Here is a 20,475-nt window from a genome sequence, read left to right as displayed (position 1 = left end):
CCTGTTGTCTCTGAGAGGCAGATTAAGGGGGAGGTTTGTGTCCCAATATCTTGTTTTATGTTAATGTGTGTTTTGCTGGATATATCCAGCTCTGTGTGTCTAAAATAAATCAGTCTTCGTTTGGTTTTACCCTACACTGAGTTTCGGCTAGTGACTGGGGAACCGGGGAAAGTGTGTTGTCCCAGGCTAAGGGAGCACAAGACAGCGGAGGTAGTCGGTCGGACTAGCCAGCTCCGTGACATACTTCATGAATCCCACATGGTTTAATCCGTAGATCTATTTAAATATGTCTCAAAAAGTATGTCCAATGTAATATCATATAAGCTAATGCTTGAAACATATTAACATCTGATAATAAACAACCAATAATATAAGAAATTAGATTAGTGCCTATATTATTGGTCACTGCTATTGGAAGATGAAGAAAAATGGTTTATTAACATGGAAAATTCAGAATTTGTTACACAATATATAAAAAAAACTTTATTCGATTGACTGATTTTTGTTTGCTCTCTTACAGGAATATTTAATTTCCGTTGAATTGACCAGTAGCGCCCTAAAAATTATACTTCTGAAGAATAATGCTCTGCTTGGTGTAATCAGACTGGTAAGGTTTTTTTTAATAATTACTAGTTCAAATATATTTTATAAGTAGTGCGGTAGGGATTATTTAGTGAGGTATTAGAAAGAGTTAGGATTAGGTTTAAAGTTAGGTAAGAGTTAAAAAAAAAAAACCAACATTTGAAATAAAACAGGATCATTTTCAAATCAGGGCAAATCAACAGATATACTTTTATAGTTAATGGTGTGTGTGGTGCTGCAAGGAAAGTGAGCGTAACATGAACACCACTCCCCCAACCTAAAGATTAACAATCTGAGGTCAGTCAACTGTAACTTCATGAGCTATCAGGAGACATATCAGATGTTCCCATATATGACATCTAATGTTAATAATTTGTTCACATATATATTTGGGGTTTGGTTCCATTCTTTGTACAGGTTAAAAGGATGTTATAGGTTGAACCTTGGTTCCTAAAGAAAAGCTTGTTTTTAAGTTCAATTGGACTTGTCTGATGAATTTTACTTAGAATAAAGTGCTGATATTGACAGATACTACACTGCATTCCAGAAAATGGACAATGACTCCCGGTTCAGTACTCCTGCTTGTTTCCAGGCACTACATTGTATGGAAAAAATGATGTGTTGCAAATATGTACAAGTTTTTTCCAATAAAATACAGTTGCCATTGTATATTGCAGATGTCCAGTGCCCAAAATATCAGTGATATTAACTATCATTTTTTTATTTTGCTTTTTTTCAGGGCAAATTATGACATCAACATCTAAATGCATAATCCGACCATTTTTAGTTATCAGCATTGTGTTGATCTGTTTCATGGTATGTTTACTGATATATGTGAAACCCACAAATAACTGGATCTCGAGTCCTATTGAATCAGCTAATTCGGTTCTTAAAATGAAGAATTTTTTCTCATCTAAAAGGGATTATTACAACGATACCATCATTCTTATTTGGGTGTGGCCCTTTGGACAAACTTTTGAACTCACATCTTGCAAGACTTTATTTAATATACATGGGTGCCATTTAACTACTGACCGCACACTGTACAACAAGTCCCATGCTGTCCTAATACACCATAGAGATATAAGCTGGGACCTAACAAACCTTCCCCAGCAGCTCAGACCACCATTCCAGAAATGGATTTGGATGAACTTGGAATCACCAACTCACACACCACAAAAAACTGGTATTGAGCACTTATTTAATCTGACTTTGACTTACAGGCGTGATTCAGACATTCAAGTGCCTTATGGCTTCATGGTCGTAAGCACAAAACCTTTTGAGTTTGAAGTGCCAAGCAAAGACAAGCTGGTATGTTGGATTGTTAGTAACTGGAACCCAGAACACGCTCGAGTAAAATATTATAATGAACTCAACAAGTACATTGAAATTCTAACTTTTGGTCAAGCTTTTGGAGAATACTTAAGTGATAAAAGCCTGATTCCTACAATCTCTACTTGTAAATTTTACCTTTCCTTTGAAAATTCAATCCACAAAGATTATGTAACAGAAAAGCTGTACAATGCTTTACTGGCTGGATCAGTACCAGTTGTTTTAGGCCCTCCAAGAGAAAACTACGAGAACTACATACCTGCGGACTCCTTTATTCATGTGGAAGATTTCCTTTCTCCAAGGGAGCTGGCAGATTACCTTTTAATGCTGAATAAAGACACAGAGCGTTATCTTGGATACTTTAGCTGGAGACGACACTTCACGGTGAATTTGTCTCATTTCTGGGAATCTCATGCGTGTCTAGCATGTGACCACATTAAAAGACATCAGGAATACAAATCTGTCAGCAATCTGGAGAAGTGGTTCTGGAACTAAATCTCTACTTTCTTATTTGAGCACATTAAAAAGGTTATTCACATTAAGATAAATGTGTAGTTTAAAGTTATCTTGAAATGCATCATTTAACATTCACTTTGTCAGCTATAAAATCCCGTTTTCAACATAAAAAAAACATATTGCATTTCATAATGTGCTACATGTAGCAGTTCATAAGCATACCAAAAGTTATGGGTCTTTTTTCAGGATATTTTTTCTTAAAAAGTTCACAAGGTTTTAGTGTTTATTAACATTTTGTGATCACCATTTTTTCTAGATGTACATCTTCTTGTAAAAGGACGTGAAATATACAAAAGAATAATATCAGATTTGAAGTGTTAATGGTCTTATTTTATAATTTACCATTCAACAATGTTTAATATTAATCAGGGCTAGACTGGGTCTAAAAAATCAACCTGGGCATTTCCACTTTTGCCTTATGAATACATGACTATGTATGAAATGATTCACTGAGGTACCTGCCTAGTTGCACACCAGCCATTATCTTTGTATAACAAATAAACAGTCTAAGGTCAGTGTTGCATTGTAATGATGATACATATGAAATCCATAAATCTTAGTTTTAGGATTCTTTGTCATTAATAAGGGAATCAGCAAAATGTAGTATTCTCACATAGGACTATTGGAACCAAAAAGTATATGAGCACTGAAGTCACCTTCTCACTTTATATACATCTTACATTTTAATATTCTGGTCTTGTCTTGTTTGTTTTTTAAAAAAAAGGATGGATTCATTATATTATTATAAAGAGGTAGAAGCACCCATGTTAAACTTGTAAACATTTAAGAGACCAGCCCATTTGTTTTTATTTATTTTTTAGAACAAGGGTATCACTTTATATGGAGTTTATTTATTGCAGTTCTTCTATTTTTCTGAGAATACATTAGATCTATGTTTCATTTGTTCATTTGGACAATAAAAAGGTTGCAACTTTCTTTAACAAAGGTATCCCCTATATCCATGATAAACAATGCAGAGGTGTCTATTGAGTCATCAAAACACTTACTAAGCCCCCATAGCTTTCAAAGTTAACTAAGTGAATAATAGGACATGAGTACAAAAAAGGCTAGGACATGAGCAGAAATAGGTACAGTTTATTGAAAATGGGTGAAGGAGAAGCATTGTGGATAAAATGGTGCACAAGACAATTTCAATGTGGTCATTAAACTATATTAAAATGAATACAAAGACAGAGGCATGGAGCTAAAGGGACACAATTTGTTAAATATATATTGCAAAAATGTGTGCAAAAGCTTTGGAGATGTGTGAAAAAAATGCTGTAAAGTAAGAACACTTTCAAAAATAGATGTATGTTTTTATCATTTAACAAAATGGAAAGTGAGTGAACAGAAGAAAAATCTAAATCAAATCAATATTTGGTGTGACACCCTTTGCCCTCAAAAGAGCATTAGCACTTTTGTGTTTGTTTTATTTTGTTTTTTACTTTACCCCATAATTGTTATCTGGGAGGTTTGTCAGTAATTTACTACAAAGGTGAATTAACCATATAAAAACCATTTCATTGCTACACTTATTGTTTCTATGTAACTACAAGATGGTTTCACCAATGAACACTGATACTGTGGTGCTTTACCTGGATACATTGTAGGAAGTTGCTAGCAAACATCGATGGCACAATAATCTGTACATTTTTAAATATATACATGTAAAGGCTGTGTTGCAATTTGTATCAAGAGGATCTGGACACATTTGTATGGTTCGTTTTGTTTAAATGAACATAATTGTTTTAACTACTTTGACCTCAATAAGCAGCCCAGAGGTTTGGGTTGATCTGCTTAGACAAGCGATGATTTAAAACTGTAAACATCCTTTGTTGTGAAGAGCAGTAATACTCAGTGCTTAATACTTTACAATGTGTCCAGGGAGTTGAATCACTTAGTAGTAAGTACAAATTTAGTTTGCAAAGTAAGTGTTTTTCCCCCCCCAAAAGTCTAATTTTTAGATGGCTTATTGAAAGATCATTTTTAGAGAAGTTGCACCCCATTAAAAAAGGCACTGATTTCCTACTACTTTAATACCTGGCATCCTGCCAACTTACTATAAATAAATATAGTCACTAAATAGTCAGCTCTGGAGTACCATGACCATAAAAATATGTTTAAAAGTTCTTGAATGGAATTCTGCTAAATTGAATGTTACCGGTCTGGATTTGCACTACTTAATTTACCTCTGTTGAAGGCTTAATGGTTACAATGTTTTGCCTGAGTATTGTTTACTTTAATTACTTTAATTCTGTCTTCGGTTTGAAATCACCTATTAACAAAATTAGTCATTGCCATTCTATTTAAGACAGTATGCACATTACTTCCACACAATGATAATATATTAAATGACACATATTTCAAAATTTCAGGTAATTACAATCATATATGGACTACATTTTCTGAAAATGAAAAAAACAAGTTCTAGTTCTTCTGAAAGAAATCTTGACATTTTAAATTCAACTTATGTACTAAAACCAGATATCCTTTGCAACCCCCCTAATGCATCTGATAAAACCTTAAAGCTATAGTAATACATGATATATCTTTATGTATAACGCCTACAGTTTTTCATTGTTATAGTATACTTAGAGAATTGTAAAGTATTAAAAACACACAATTACAAGACCTGTATATACATATTTCTAACTTATATTTATTATTCACTAATGTGTATTATGAATGCCTTTTCACAGTACACCGAGCTGTCTAGCTTTGATGTTGAGGAAAATATTTAGCATAAGATTTCCTACAAAAAGAAGAAATGTAGTCTTTTATATACTGGAAATAAGACGACAGTTTATGCAAATGTATCTAAAACCAGCTCAAATGAGGACGTGCCATTTCTATGTCCAATGTCCTATGTTAAGTCACCATTCAGGATGGCCAAATTTTTTTTAACAATCCTTGTAGCATTATAGAGTCATCTGTATGAGCACATTATACTGAAGCTATCTATAAACAGAGCCCAGCCCCATAAATCAACCTAAATTTCCTTTGTATAATAGAACTAGCAATCAGTAAAATTAGTAAAACAAATTGACAAATTATTACTTTTATTCAATACCTAGAGATGGAATATAGTAAAAGTACAAAAATGTTTTTCAAAAGCTTGATTTTCTAAAAGAACACAGGAACATTCAGCTACAAAACAAAAGGATACACTAGAGGTCGGTAAAAAGGACCAGTCATCAAAATATTCCTATTTGCCTCAAGTAAACAAGCAAGCAAACATGATTATAGCCTAACCACTGTAATCAACAACAGCATATAATCAAAATAATATAAACAAGATTTTCTCTCAATTAACATTCCATTAAGGTACATTAAATACTTTACAGCTTCTGTTAATGGTGACCCCTGTCATTACCCTATGGTTTGTACATTGAAATTAAGAACATTGAAGAAAAGATTTCTATGGTTTTTAAGCACTGCATTTATTATGCAGTGCTTATTTATTAAAATTTTTACCGAACAGCCTTAACTTGTTTTTCAAACTCCTCTGTCCTCATCCAACAGTATTCACCTCACCAATGATTTAATCATCCTTTCCATTTATCAGTTTTGCGCTGGATTATTAACCTTGGTTACAGAGGCAATAACTTTAATCCTAATTGTGAGCGAAATCACGGTGAATGGCACAAGTCAGTTAAAACAAATCACAGATAGGATCAGACATAACCTGATGCGCCCTGCCCCCAAAATGATGCTTCTGGTGGCGTCCACTTCTCTGATGCTCCAATCTGGGCAGAGGTGATGCCCCCCTTCCCAACTGTAGGAGGGGGTGAGAAGATGTCTTTGGAAGCTCCGCCATTTTGGTGTAAATTCACACCAGGTTATGTCCGCTGAGATGCGTACAAAGATAGAGGATAAAAGAAAGAAGATGAAAGAGAGAAGATAGAAGATGAAGAGCAAGAAGATGCAGAAGTGGTCAGCAGAGAAGGTACGGAAACATTTAGAGAGTGTAACATTGAATAAGAGGGAATGTGGACACAAGGCAACAAATTTTGTTCCTGAATTAAAAATGCAACCCGATTTAAATCCGAACCCAATGGACAGGGAACGTAATTCTTTGCCTGAAAATTTGGACATCACTACTTGCTAGATAGATTTATATGTGTCATTGTATGGTCACTCTTAAACTCATATTATGAACTAGACTATATGCATTCACAAGGAGGGTTCTTAACAAAACAAAATGAATACAAATGGAAAATCTTTTGGTGCTCTTTCTTGAGGTAAAGTGGGAAGGGATTGTGTGTAGGAGGGTACATATAAATAATTGATACTTTTATAATGTGACTCCACATGAGATGTCCTCAAGCCACACGCCCAGGGCAGGGGTGGAGCACACTCTAAGTCTCTCGTATAGCAAATGAATGATGCGGGTACGGCTAGTAACCTAAAACGTGTGAGTCTTCATCAGGGCCAGCTTTAGGTGTTAAGGTGCCCTGCGTGGGCCACCTCCATGGTGCCCCCTTCCCCATTCACGTATAAATCAAATAACACATGGAAACAGCATTGCAGTTATAGCTCAACTGGATAAGACATAAAGAAACTTGGTTTTTTTGCTGGTATTAATAAATATCACATGAAACATAGCATTGCACTTATAGAGCAACTAAATAACACACAAACTCAGCCTTGCAGCCATAGAATTTAAAAATGCACAAGCAGACTCAGCGTTGAAGGTATAGCTCAAATAAATAATGCATGGAAACCCTAAGTAGCAGACATTGATCATGATGTTGCAAACCCCAAAGGCCAGTCCTGGCACCCAAATTGCTCACAAAGGACTTTGACCTGCATTAAAGACGGCCCTGATTGATGGGTCCAACAGCCTGTGGGTTTTTTTTCCTTACTTTGTTTTATACTTAATAATTGCTATACACTTATACAGGTACTGCTATGGTAACTTCTAGGTTGTGGAGAACACAAAAAAAAAAAATCATTAGTAAATATTGATGCAAAAAATAAGCATTGGACTTTGGACTGTATATGAGTGCAACATGTTTTAGTTCTTAAAATACTGTCCCAGAGTAGAGTTTAAGTCAGTTGCTTGGATTCAGAACTACCATAAGCCGAATGCAGCAGCAGTACCAAACATTCTCGCTCTAGAAGTGCTAAAATGTTGTCTACTTCTCCTACCGAAGGGAAAATTTTAGTTACAACCAAGGATTCAGAGGGGTCTATGTGCTGGCGACTTTGTGGGATCCAGGACATAGATTGCCACTGGTGCCACAACTACTACAAGCATCTCCAGCTTTCCAAAGCAGCTGGACAGACCATCCACTTCACCTTCAACATATGGGCCACTAGTGCACAGCATGCCTTTCTTTCACTGACAGCACACTGGTGAGTGTAAAAAAAAGTAACTGATGTAGGCACACAGGATGACAGGAGGGCAACTTTTTTAACAGGAAGTGTAGGCTGTCGAAACTGATCAAAAACATTCTGTAAGATTGACAGGCACTTTCACCGCTGTGTGAATGCAAGCCAGCAGCTGAAAAAGGAACAGAAGGAGGTGCGTCTACCCCAGCACCAATTACATCAGGAGGTAGTCAATTGTTGGAACCCTGGACATGGTGGAGTGGACAGTGGAGCAGCACATTACACATGGAGATGATCAGAAGGCCGATAGAGGAGCTTGCAATGCAGGCCCTCAGAGCTGCCCTAGATTACACTCTGGTTACCCTATGTGACCCACACTGGACACCCTATGTGACCCAAGGGTTAAGGGCAAGTTGGGAAATTTGATCCTATACAATCCTCTACAATTTGAATGAATCTGTCCCTGCCTCTAGTGGCTCATTATGGCTGATTATCATGTCTTACTCTGGTTGTTTAATTATTCCAATTCGTCTTCAAAGTTTTCTAATTTGGGGTAAAATTCAGTGTCCTATACCATGGGGTCGGATGTGTCTATCTGCCCTACTACTGCTGCTGCATTATCACCTTCCTCTGAGGAGTCAATTAATCAAAATGGTCCAATTTTTGGAAATTCAGTCCCATAGCATGTTGCTTAATGTGTGTAACTATTGGTAAAGAGTTGTTGTTGTTGGTGGTCCTGCAGTGCAAAATTAAGTCTAAATCTCTTCCTAAACCTTAAGATGCTGCTACTGTAAATGAAACACAGGGGCGTACCTAGAGTATTTGGCACCTGGGGCGGATCCTGTATGTGGCACCCCCCCTCCACATACACTTTAAAACTGCATAGCTTCTACCGTTATATACCGGCGCAGACACTGAAGGTGGTACAGCATAACACTTACTGTTATCATTATATACTGATGCAGACATTGAAGGTGGTACAGCATAACACTTATCACTATATACTGAGGCAGACATTGACGGTTGTACAGTATAACACCTACCACTATATACTGAGGCAGACAATGACGGTGGTACAACATAACACCTATCACTATATACTGAGGCACACATTGACGGTGGTACAGCGTAATCCCTATCACTATACATTGAGCAAGACAATGACAATAGTGCAGCATAACTCCTATTACTATATACTAAGCCAAACATTGATGTGGTGTAGGCCTACCACTTCATTAGTAGTAGGGATGCACCGAAACGAATTCTGGACTGAAACCGAAAAAGCAGCATTTACCTGGCTGAAACCGAATATGGCCCCTCCCACACCATAAAAAAAATCTAACACTTTTATTTCGAGTAACACACCAAAATAGGACAAAACAATTAAATAACAATATTAATATATATATATATATATATATATATATATATATATATATGATTGTTAACAGCAATCACATTTCTATCATGCCCAGGCATACCCAGATTCCAGGATGTACTCGCAGACTTGGCATGATAGGAGTATGATTGCCCTATCTACCCCTTCTCACTCCCTCTTGTCCTACCTACCCCTTCTCACTCCCTTCTCCCTATCTACCCCCTATCCCCCCGTCTCACTCCCTTCTCCCTATCTACCCCCTCCTAACTATCTACCCTCTCCCACTTTGAAGTTCACTTACCTTTCAGGAGTCCTGCGGTGGGGGTGCAAGGCCTCTGTCTCCCAGCTCTGCCACTGTATGGAACAGTATAGAGTGATGGGAGTTATGATGTACTAGAGCATAATTATATAATGAAAAATACATTGGAAATGGTACAGCATAACACCCATCACTCTCACACACTTACCAATCCGCACATATACCAATCCACACACATACCAATCCACACACACACCAATCCACACACACACTAATCCACACATATACCAATCCACACATATACCAATCCACACATATACCAATCCACACATATACCAATCCACACGCATACCAACCCACACGCATACCAATCCACACGCATACCAATCCAGACATATACTAATACACATATATACCAATCCACACATATACCAATCCACACATATACCAATCCACACATATACCAATCCACACATATACCAATCCACACATACCAATCCACACATACCAATCCACACATGCCAATCCACACATGCCAATCCACACATATACCAATCAACTCTCACTCACTGAATGCTTTCCTACCTTTTCTCCTTACAGCTTCTTTTCCTCCTCTTCTCTTCTTCAGTTCTTCTGTCTTCTTCCGGGTCAGAGGGCACGGACGACAGTGGGCGCGGCTTCAGTGTTGTGCGCCGGGATCTGACAACAAATCCCGGCGCACAGCAGCTGTTGCCGCGCGGATCGCAAGGGAGCGATATCGGAGGTCTTTAACAGACCTCCGGCTCCCTTGAGTGGTTTTAAGCCGGGTTCAAGGGTTGAACCCGGCTTAAAATCACTCAAGGGAGCCGGAGGTCTGCTAAAGACCTCCGATACCGCTCCCTTGCGAGCCTGCTCCTCCAGCGGCGGACATTGCTGTCCGTCTCTGGAGGGGTGCCGGGTGCCGGCAAGTTGGCACCCCTCTGATGAGCGGCACCCGGTGCGGACCGCCCCCCGCTAGGTACGCTACTGATGAAACATGAGCCCAGAAAGCGGCAGGTGCCTTTTCCTTTGGAACTGCCCCTTGAATTTAATTGCCAAATCAAAGAAGCCCCTCAGAATTTCAATTGAGCGGTCAGAAAACAAAATTTGTTGTCGAAAATTGCATATTAAGTTATGTCACCTCAATTAAGTTAACCCTTTGACTCCATTGACCACTTGACTTTTTAGAGACGTCACGTTTCCCAGTCTTGCAATTAACTTTCCAATGGTCTACGCGAAGTGGGCCTTTTTTAAAGCTTAGATTTCAGTTATACTTCCCATGAGGCATGTAAGAAGCATATGTTACCTGTTTGAACAGTAATGCATAGATAATGACTGTTGCCATCATATTTAAAGCTCTGCAGCTATACTAGGAAAAACAAGAATACTGTACGGATAATCCCCCGAAGATTGCTTACATATCATTAAATGGACTTACAGTGAAGAAACTATATTACTTGGTAATATTGTGTTCACAGATTATGTCATCTAAAATCAGATGTTCCTGTACCTTATTATATACTTTTTGCATATATTTATCTAAGTATCAATGTAGCTCTTTTTATACATAAAAAAATATTATTATAATAGTCCAGAAAATGTTATATTATATATTCTAAATCAGCATTTCAGCTAGGCAGGTGATGATGAAGATTAAAGAGTTTCAGGTGGTTATTTGTATTATATTGATCAAAAGCATTTATAAAATGTTTTAGTTATTCATTTTTAGACAGAAAAATGGGCTTGTGAGATCTCAGTTATCCAGTTATGTGTAACCTAATCAATATTATAGCTGTATGTAAGCCTCACATTAACAAGTAAAATGCCAAGTGTCTAATGGAGTGATGTAAAGCATGCCAGCCCTGGACTCTGGAGCAGTGGAAACGTGTCCTTTGGAGTGACAAATCACACTTCTCTGTTTGGCAATCTGATGGGTTTGTCGGATGCCAGGAGAATGTTACCTGCCTGACTGCATTGTGCCAACTGTAAAGTTTAGTGAAGGAGGGATATGGTATGGGTTAGGCAGTGGGAGCAGTTTGGGGAAGGCCGTTTTGATTCCAGCATAACTGCGCCCCAGTGCACAAAACAAGTTCCCTAAAGACATGGTTGCATGAGATTGGTGTGGAAAAATTTAACTGGCCCTCATAGAGCCCTGACCTCAATCCCATCAAACACCTTTGGGATGAACTGTGATGGAGATTGCAAGCCAGGCTTTTTCATTCAACATCAGTGCTGGACCTCAGAAATGCTCTACTGGATGAATGGATAAAAATTCCAACAGAAACACTTTAATATGGTGGAAAGCCTCCCCAGAAAAGTGGAAGCTGTTATTGATTTGGAAAATATTTGAAGGGTTCGCGAAAAGCAGGACAAAGGCAGAGTGGGAGAGCCAGATGAAGTGGTAAATTCGAGACTGTCCCAAATAGAGTGGTACAATTGGTGGGTATGCACCTGAAGATGTCTTCTAAACACTCCAGTCCCTTCACAGATTGTTTTATCCAGTCACAAATGCTGGTGCACTTGGTAAGCCCCTTATTTTATTTCAGGTAACGCTACCTGAGGTGAAGGCAGAGATACCTTGTACTGGGAACCTTCACTTCTGTTCAGATGAGCATCTGGGGCCAGGCTGCTGCATAAGTCTTCAACAGATACTGACGGTGCAGCTACTGCCAGTCTAAGGTGCACAAGCCTTAAATAGGGAGCTGTATGCAGGATCAACATCTTAACAGGCCCTGGGATCACAAACAACTTGGGTCTTTTCCTTAGTTACGTCTAGAATCTAGCTACTTTGAACTAGTCTGTTCCAGCTTAGGGTTACTTAGCTCTGATTGGCTGAAGGTGTTTCTTTTGGAACAGTCCTCCAAAAAACAAAGCGTTAGATGGTCTGCATCCTAGCGCACAAATGTTCTATCGCCTCGCGATACCAGGAGACGACTTATAAAATAATGACGATGTGGTATAGGACTCCGGTGGCACTCAGCAGGATGGGACTGGGGGATGATCTGTCGTGCTGGAGGTGTGGGGTGGAGAGGGGTACCTACCTACATGTCTGGTGGAGTTGTGGTCGTCTTCAGCCCTTTTGGGCTGGTGTGTTCCGTTGCTTGGGGGAGATCTCGGGGGAACCGGTCCCGCTGTCCCCGGGACTGGGTCTTCTTCTTCATTCGGGGAGATCTTTGGGTCAAATGAAGCGCTTGGTCCTCCGCCATCTTCTCAACGCGGCCCGTAGTCTTATTCCGCTTTATTGGCGGCGCACCGAGGTCCCTACTTTGTGTCAGTGGGTGTCCCGGGTGGAGGAGATACGGGGCATGGAAGAACTGGTCCACCTAGCCACCGATAGGATGGAGACTTACACCGGGACATGGGCATGCTGGCTGTCCTTCCAATCCTCACCTGTTTTGGCCTCATTGCTTCGACAATAGATTCTTTGCTAGCTGCTTACCTTTTTCCTTCCTTCCTGCCTGTGCTCTAACGCTTCCCTACGCCTCTCTTGTGCTCTTTCGCACCATTTCATTGCGCGGCTTTCTTTTCGTGCCCCTCTTCTTTTCCCTCTTGACCCTTTCTCTCCTGTCCCTCCCTCCTCCCCTCCTTCCTCCCCTCACCGATCCCCCCTTCCCCCCCTTTTTTTTTTCTTCCTTCTCCCTCGCCCGTCTATGTTCTCCTCCTTTCTGTCTTGTGTGTTGCATGTTTGTCTTTGTCTGTCTACCCCCCCATAATTTAAATTTTTTTATTTATTTTTTCTCTTTTCTCGCGATGTCAGGGCCATGCAGCGACTTCAATTTTGTGTTTACTTTTATGGGGTCACCACTCCGCATTGCTCCACAACTCCTGTTTCTTGTCTCAGAGGAGAGGTGCGGTCTTTGCAAGGCCCCTCTGTATGATCACCTCTAGTCCTCAAACCCCTACTTGCTTAGGGGACATTGTCTTTTCTGATATAGCCCTGTTTACATTTTGTTTTTTCCATTTGTCTCGATGTTTATTGTACTTTATTCTAAAAACGTAATAAACTTTCACTTACCTAAAACAAAGCGTTGATGTAAATTGCCTGCAGGATACATAAAACATTTCCATTTCTTGTCTTTTAGCAGGTCAAGGGGATATGTATGCAGAGCAATTCTTGTGCAAAGTGGTTAAAGTGAGGCAATACAAGGAACATGTAATGAATTACTATGGCGAATCCTCCTGCTTTGTCACAATATTATTCTATTTATTATTATTGTTTATTGATTTAGATACAATTTTAACCCCTTGATGACAAATGACATGCCAGGCACGTCATGAGTTTAAACAGGTGTAGATCTCTTTCTTCTCTCAAATGGTGTTCCTATGTGTGGTATGTGGGGAATAACCACACCATAAAATACTACTGCAAACTGACAAAGGCTGGTGGTAAAATGCGTGCAGACTACTCTGGGGTGTCTAGTTTAAAAAATATATATAATTTGATGGGGTGAATTGAATTGACTGGCTTTAAAGATCTCCCAAATAACACATGGGGGCAGGATGACCACATGTCAAAATTCCAATTTAAAAAATAAACACTTCCCAAATGTGGTCTTTTAGCCCCCAAACAACCCAACTGGCTTCAAAGATGTCACAAATAGAACATGGGTGCTGTATGACCAGATCAGTGGGCCAACAAGGATATTAGAAGGTCGGTTTCTTGTCATAAAATATCCCATTCGCTATGCAAGAAAGGAGTGAATACTGGGAAAAGGCAGCATCAGTGTGAGTGGCATGAAGAGAAATTCTGCAGCACACAACAAGATCATTTATACAAGCATTTGTTGGCATGATTCTCAGTAGCTGCAGGATACAACCTAGGATGCTGATCTACAGGAGCATGACAGAGCTGAATCTGAGTCTGGTGAGGGTGATAATCATACATGGGAACTCTCCGGGTTTGCCAGGTGAAGCACCGTTTCTCCGGTTCTCCGAGTCAAGACTACCCTTGCAGGACATGGCCAGGACTGCCCACTGACGTCAGTGGGCGGTCCCATGATGTTGGTGGGAGTTTCTGGCGTCAGTGGGAGGTCCGCTGATGTTAGTGGGCAGTCCTGGCCATATCCCGCAAGGGAAGTGTCCGGGTAGCCGGAGCCCAGAAGTTCCCAGGTATGGTGATAATGAAAAAATGTGTCAAATGAGTGGTCCTAGTAATAGGCATAGTATAGTGAATGAGTCATGTATGAAAAAATTGTTATCTTGTGCTGTTTGGAAGAAACCTTGAATGATGAATATGTTGATATGTTGTCTTTGCATCCAGATGAGATAGACGTAGGCCAGTAGCTAGGTCTTTTAACAAGTAGTTGCAGGCTTTTCATAGTTTTGCTACAGTAGTAGTAGTTGTAGTTTTTTGTGAGAAGCATAGTGAGAGTTTGGGTCTTTATTAACATCTAGAAGCAGTTTTGGAAGCATATAAAGCTATCAGCGCATAATAAATTTTAGTGGTATGTGAAGGGTGTTGGTACATGGGTGTGCATAATGGTGCCACAGTCTTTTCGAATTACAAGCCCCAAGGGGTTAATGTCCAACAAATGTACCAATAAGCTATTTGTTAGAAATTTTTTTACATTTAAAAATGAATGTACACTTTGCACTGGAAATCATCCTGCTTTGAAATGTTTTTGTAAAGGATGGGTTAAGTAACAGGTTCAGAAAGGAGGTGACTCCTGTGGAATGGTTAAAACTACTCCCCTTTATAATACTCAAACAAGCAGATGTCTGAACTATTGCTCATAGCTTTTTAAAAGTAAGGATGTTATATGTGGGAATAATCCTAAATCAGTTGAGGGTAATAGAGAAATAGTTAAAAGTAAAATCGAAAATGAATTGCATTTGGGAAGAATTAAATGCCCTTTTCAACATCCTGCTTTTCCTAACTTTGGGCTAAGTGCCAAAGAAGGAAATAGGTGCCTTTAGCTTGATTCACCATCAATCTTTGCCTAAATTAACTTAACGATGAGATCAATAAATTGGATTTCCTGGTGCATCATGTTTCTTTTGAAGATGCTTTAACATGGGATAGACATTGTTGGGAAAAATGGTTTAATAGCAAAGGTAATTAGCTTTTAGGCTTTTTCCCATTAACCTGGATTGTTTTTCATCATTAGGTTTTCAATTCGAGGGGTCACCAGTATTTACCAGTGGGTTGTGCTATTTCTTGTTTTTAATTTGAAGCTTTTGCATCTATTTTAGAATGTTTAATTAATTAAGTAGCTGGTTTGGATTCAGTTATTCGTTAATTAGATTTTTTTATTTTATTATTCATTAGTAAAGCTGGTAGCAGTGAGTGCTTAACATTGTTGAATACATTTTTGAATTAGTAGAATATTTTGGAATTCTGCTAGCACAGTATATACGCTTACATCTTTACAGTTTTTGAGTATTGAAATTAATATGGCTTGTATCTACAGATAAGATCATGAAGTTAAGATTTATGCATCAGTTGGTATTGAGGTAAAAGAAAATAACAGTTAAAGGTTTTCAGTCACTATTTGGTTTTATTACATTTTCCAACAAGGGGGATGCCTATGGGCAAAGTTTTTTCAAGGCACATGGCTAAAGTAATAGCACGACAAAAGGAACCAAATCACAGGGTTAGGATGTCTAATCAGGGTAAGGAGGATCTGAAGGTTTGAGATTTGTTTCTTAAGGCTAGGTTTCCACTTGGGTTTTTGTCCTGCGTTTTTTTTCTTGATGAAAAACGCCAAGAAAACTGCCACTGCATTTTCCTGCGTCTTGGCGTTTTTTTCTGGAGTTTTTTAGCCTTTCTGTGGAAATTGCTTTTTTTTACCTTAGGCAGTTTTTCCAGCCTTTACAAGTTAGAAGTTTCACCCAGCTAAAAGGGATTAGGATAAATGGCAAGTATCTGCCCCCTGATGTCATTTACTTGGTAGAGTTCTACTTAAACGCCCCGGCGGACCCTTTTGTCTCTTTCCTGTGGTTTGTAAGGCCTGCTTTATTCCGAATGTCTGCTCCTCTAGGAAGATTGGCCCCAAATGATGGTGCAAATTGTTTGCTGTTGCTTTTGGCACGCAGGATCCAGTTGGGTATGTTTGTTTGTAATGGCATGTTTGTTCCAAATGGTGTAGAATTCAATATGAACTTTGTTTTGTGTGAAACTGTTTGTTTCCAGCCTATTTCTCGTAGGACACACAGATACTGGGTCCATCCTCTGCATTGTAACTGTGGAAAAAACGCCATAAAAAACGCCAAGGCAATAAACCCACATGGCTTTTTCATGGCGTTTTTTCTCTCCCATAGACTTCTATTGGAGAAAAACGCCAAGATTTCCTTGCAAAAAACGCCAGAGTGTCAACATGCTGCGATTTTGAAAAACTGCCACAGAGTCCAAAAAAGCAGAAAAACGCCAAAGAGGACTGAAAAAACGCCAAACAAAAAAACGCCAAGTGGATATGGCATTCTGCGATTTCCTATTGAAGAACAGCTAACATCTGGCTGCTGCGTTTTTTCACTAAAAAAACGCCAGGTGGCGCTATTGGCGTTTTTATGGGCGTTTTTAGCAAAAAAAAACCAAGTGGAAACCTAGCCTTAAACATTTAATGGTGCTGCAGTTTGCCAGAAGATTATAGATAATACATTTTTAGGCATGTGGTGTATTCTGGCAGGGTAGGTGGGCAGTAGATAGTTGGTTTCTTTCATGGTATGTAGCTGGTTGGAATAAAAATATGGTGGTATTGGAATTGTGTGCGGTATTAATTACCTTAGAGCTATGGGGTCAGTTGTGGGCTAACAAAAGTTTACTGTTAAATTGTGATAACATGGGAGTAGTTTGTGTTATTGATACTTTGAAGACTAAATCAGTGCCTGTTTATATCCAATTATTTTTTTAACCTTTTAATGTGTGTTATGCTCTTTGTATCCCTCATAACCACATGCTTTTTGTTGATGCACAGAAGTAGACTTTTTTCTCAGATAAGTAATGTTGTAACCAGCAAGCTATTATATGCTGTGATATCCCTTTAAATCACAGCACCTACTGTTCTGTTATAACACAACCAGTTAGTTTTGTTATTTGGAGCTGATATAGTTGTAGTTACACAAACTGTATGTGGTATCATTTTGAGGAATCTGGGATTTTAATGCAATGTGCTTTGTTTTACTTGTTGCATCATTGTTGGTGTTAAATCCGAAACCCAGTAACTAATACTTGATAACTAATCAGTATTATACTGTATTCCATATTATGCTATAATTTGACGTGTAATAAAGATAATTTTCTATTTTACATTTTGTATTGTGCATGGATCATATTGAAATCTTACAGATTTTTGCCTTAACAATAAATTATATTTTTGAATAAATATAATACTGTGGGCATGGTCCTAGGTTAATTAATAGTGCCATTTTCATTAATTCAGTAATAGTCACATGATTATCCCTACACTCTTAAAGCAACATTAACACAAGCACTGTGCATTGAGAGCTTCATGAAATGCACATAAGCCAAATATCGCTTTGCACAATGTCAAGCATCTGCTGAAGTTGTGTAAAGCACATCACCTTGGATTCAAAAGCAGTGGAAACCCATTCTCTGGAGTGATGGATCATGCTTCACTATCTGGAACTCTGATAGATAAATGTTGCCTACCGAATGTTACCTACCGAAATGCCTTGTCCCTACTGTAAAGTTTGGTGGAGGAAGGATAGTGGCTTCTTTTGTTCTAGTGAAGGGCAATGTTAATGCTACAGGATATAAATACATTTTAAACAATAATATGCTTCCAACTTTGCAGCACTATTTTAGGGAATGACTTTTCTTGTTTTAGTATGATTGTGCCCCTATACACAAAGCAAGGTCCATAAAGACATGGTTTGTTGAGTTTGGTGTGGAGGAACCTAAGTGGTTTGCACAGGGCCCTGACCTTAACCACATTAAACACCTTTGGGTTGAATTGGAATGCACATTGTGAGCCAGGCTTTTTCATTCAACATCTGCAAAGGTGGGGTATTGGGGCAACTTCATTTTAGTGGAAATTTGAAATGAGATTTGCAACATGCTCATTAAAGTGTGATGCTCAGGTGTCCACATGCTTTCTTTATGCATTGCTTTGGATACTTTGAGTTCCAGCAACGTATACTATATAGTGAGCAAAGTGGGCTAAGGATGCTATGTACAATGTAATTGTTGACACTTGTTGCTAGAAGTGGGGGAACAGAAAGTGGGAATTGAAAGGGTATGTCGTCCTAATCTCCTTGTACATGTAAGACTGGCGGGGTTTCCTTGCACTTTCAAGCCAGTGGCTGCCTGGTGACATAACTGCGGCCACTGGCTTGAAAGTGCCAGGAAACCCCGCCAGTCTTACATGTACAAGAAGATTAGGACAACATACCCTTTCAATTCCCACGTTCTGTTCCCCTCACTTTCATTTGAATGGGGAAGAGCCAACCGGTCACTGACCTAATAGCAGTATGCGATCAGTCGTCCTAATCTCCTTTATTTCCTAAAGATTTGGTTGGTTTTAAAATCGTCAGTGTCCTTTTGGGGTTTGTCTTCTTTAATGAGGAATGTAAATGTATCTGAGTTATTTTTTAATTTGGTTTTAAGATCAGTAATCTGATCTTAATTTTTCAACCTCCATAGTTTGCTTTTGGAACTGTTGTTCAAGCTCTTTACATTTGTTCATATATTCAAGATTTCATGTTAAAAGTGAAAACACCCCAACAACACATTAAAGACAAAAGTTACCCAAGCAAACATATCAAAATAGCGTATCAGAGGGCATTACATTCAGAAAGAGAGAAACATAGGAGATGTTGAGAAAAATGATCTGGAACATAAGATAAGATTTATTGGCACCTATGATGATGAATGCCCACAAATCGAACATGTTTTAGAAAAACACTGGTCCATACTCACATCAGATTCCACCTTGAAAACTGTGTTGCACGATAAACCTCTTGTAACTCTTAGAAGAGGATGGAATATTTTAGTGACTTACTGGTCCATTTTCACCTGGCAGTGAAGGCAATGAATTCATGATTATTACCCCAACAAACGGAATCTATTGATGCATACACTGTAGGGCGTGTGTGTTCGTATGAATTGAAATAGTGGCAGCAGGTCCCAGGGGAAGTAATTGACATACTAAGCTGCTCAGAAGGGAATCCTTTTGGATTTCTACCTTACATACTCTCACTCATCCAGGTCTTAATGAGGAATTTAATTAGACTTTCTTTCTACTTTAAAATACTTTTGCTATTCTTGCAGTACTATCTATCAGTTATTAATTACTGATACTTTTACCTGACGATCACTACTGTTGATAACTTGTAGTCTGGTGACAACACTGGAATTTGAGTTAGTCAATTCCCCAATACTCACCTTTTTGTTTTTACACTTAGCAACTAGCATTAACTGTAACTGTAACTTACTGCGACTGTCATTTAAAACCTACCTATATTATGAATCATATGTACACTTTATCATTGGGAGCAGACTTCATTTGTTACCTAAAACTTACCAGGTTCTTTTATTTCCCTTCAATATATGACCAAATAATTACTTGTTATATCTTGTTTAGTTCAGATTATAAATGCATCATATACTATAAAACAAAAGCATGCATTTAGAATGTTACTAATATCATTAAAACAATATATATGAGAAAAGAGGGAAAGAAAATAGACAAAATAAATGATGTTATTCGTTTTATTGGTAGTAGAATTTATATTTATCTTGGAAATTTATTTATCAACATTTATAGAACAATATCTATGTTTATTAAAACAGGAAAACAAAATGGACAAAACAAATAATAATATTCATTTTTATTGGCAGTAGGATTCATACTTATTTATTTTCTCTTTTTTATTTAGAAACACGTATGTAACTATACAGTACTTCGGCTACTTTTAATATATCACCTATTTCATTAGAATATCATGTTGAAAGAAAACTAAATAATAATAATTTTTACCATCATTATAAACATTGTAACATACTATTGTATTAAAACCATTTTCTCAAGAAGCAGTAGGTGGCTTTCTTGATGTACCATGGTGTGTTCTTGGAACTACTTATAAGTACTGTATTTCC

At 38.4% G+C, this 20,475-nt stretch overlaps 1 protein-coding gene across 1 annotated transcript; it reads left to right on the top strand.

The window, feature by feature from the left end:
• Nucleotides 1–1,329: 1,329 nt before the first annotated feature.
• On the top strand, nt 1,330–2,409 carry LOC149302510 (4-galactosyl-N-acetylglucosaminide 3-alpha-L-fucosyltransferase 9-like). Its single transcript, XM_089482702.1, has one exon. The coding sequence runs from the start codon at nt 1,330–1,332 to the stop codon at nt 2,407–2,409; it is 1,080 nt and encodes a 359-aa protein (XP_089338828.1).
• Nucleotides 2,410–20,475: the final 18,066 nt, after the last annotated feature.

The sequence above is a fragment of the Sceloporus occidentalis genome, unplaced genomic scaffold, assembly GCF_023333645.1.
Source record: "Sceloporus occidentalis isolate IW3139 unplaced genomic scaffold, rSceOcc1.0.p SCAF_19, whole genome shotgun sequence".
Lineage (NCBI taxonomy): Eukaryota > Metazoa > Chordata > Lepidosauria > Squamata > Phrynosomatidae > Sceloporus > Sceloporus occidentalis.
This window is presented reverse-complemented; position numbering and strand designations above follow the sequence as displayed.

What these genes read in the sequence shown, in the direction of transcription:
- LOC149302510 (XM_089482702.1), top strand. Translation starts at nt 1,330, where the DNA reads ATGACATCAACATCTAAATGCATAATCCGACCATTTTTAGTTATCAGC.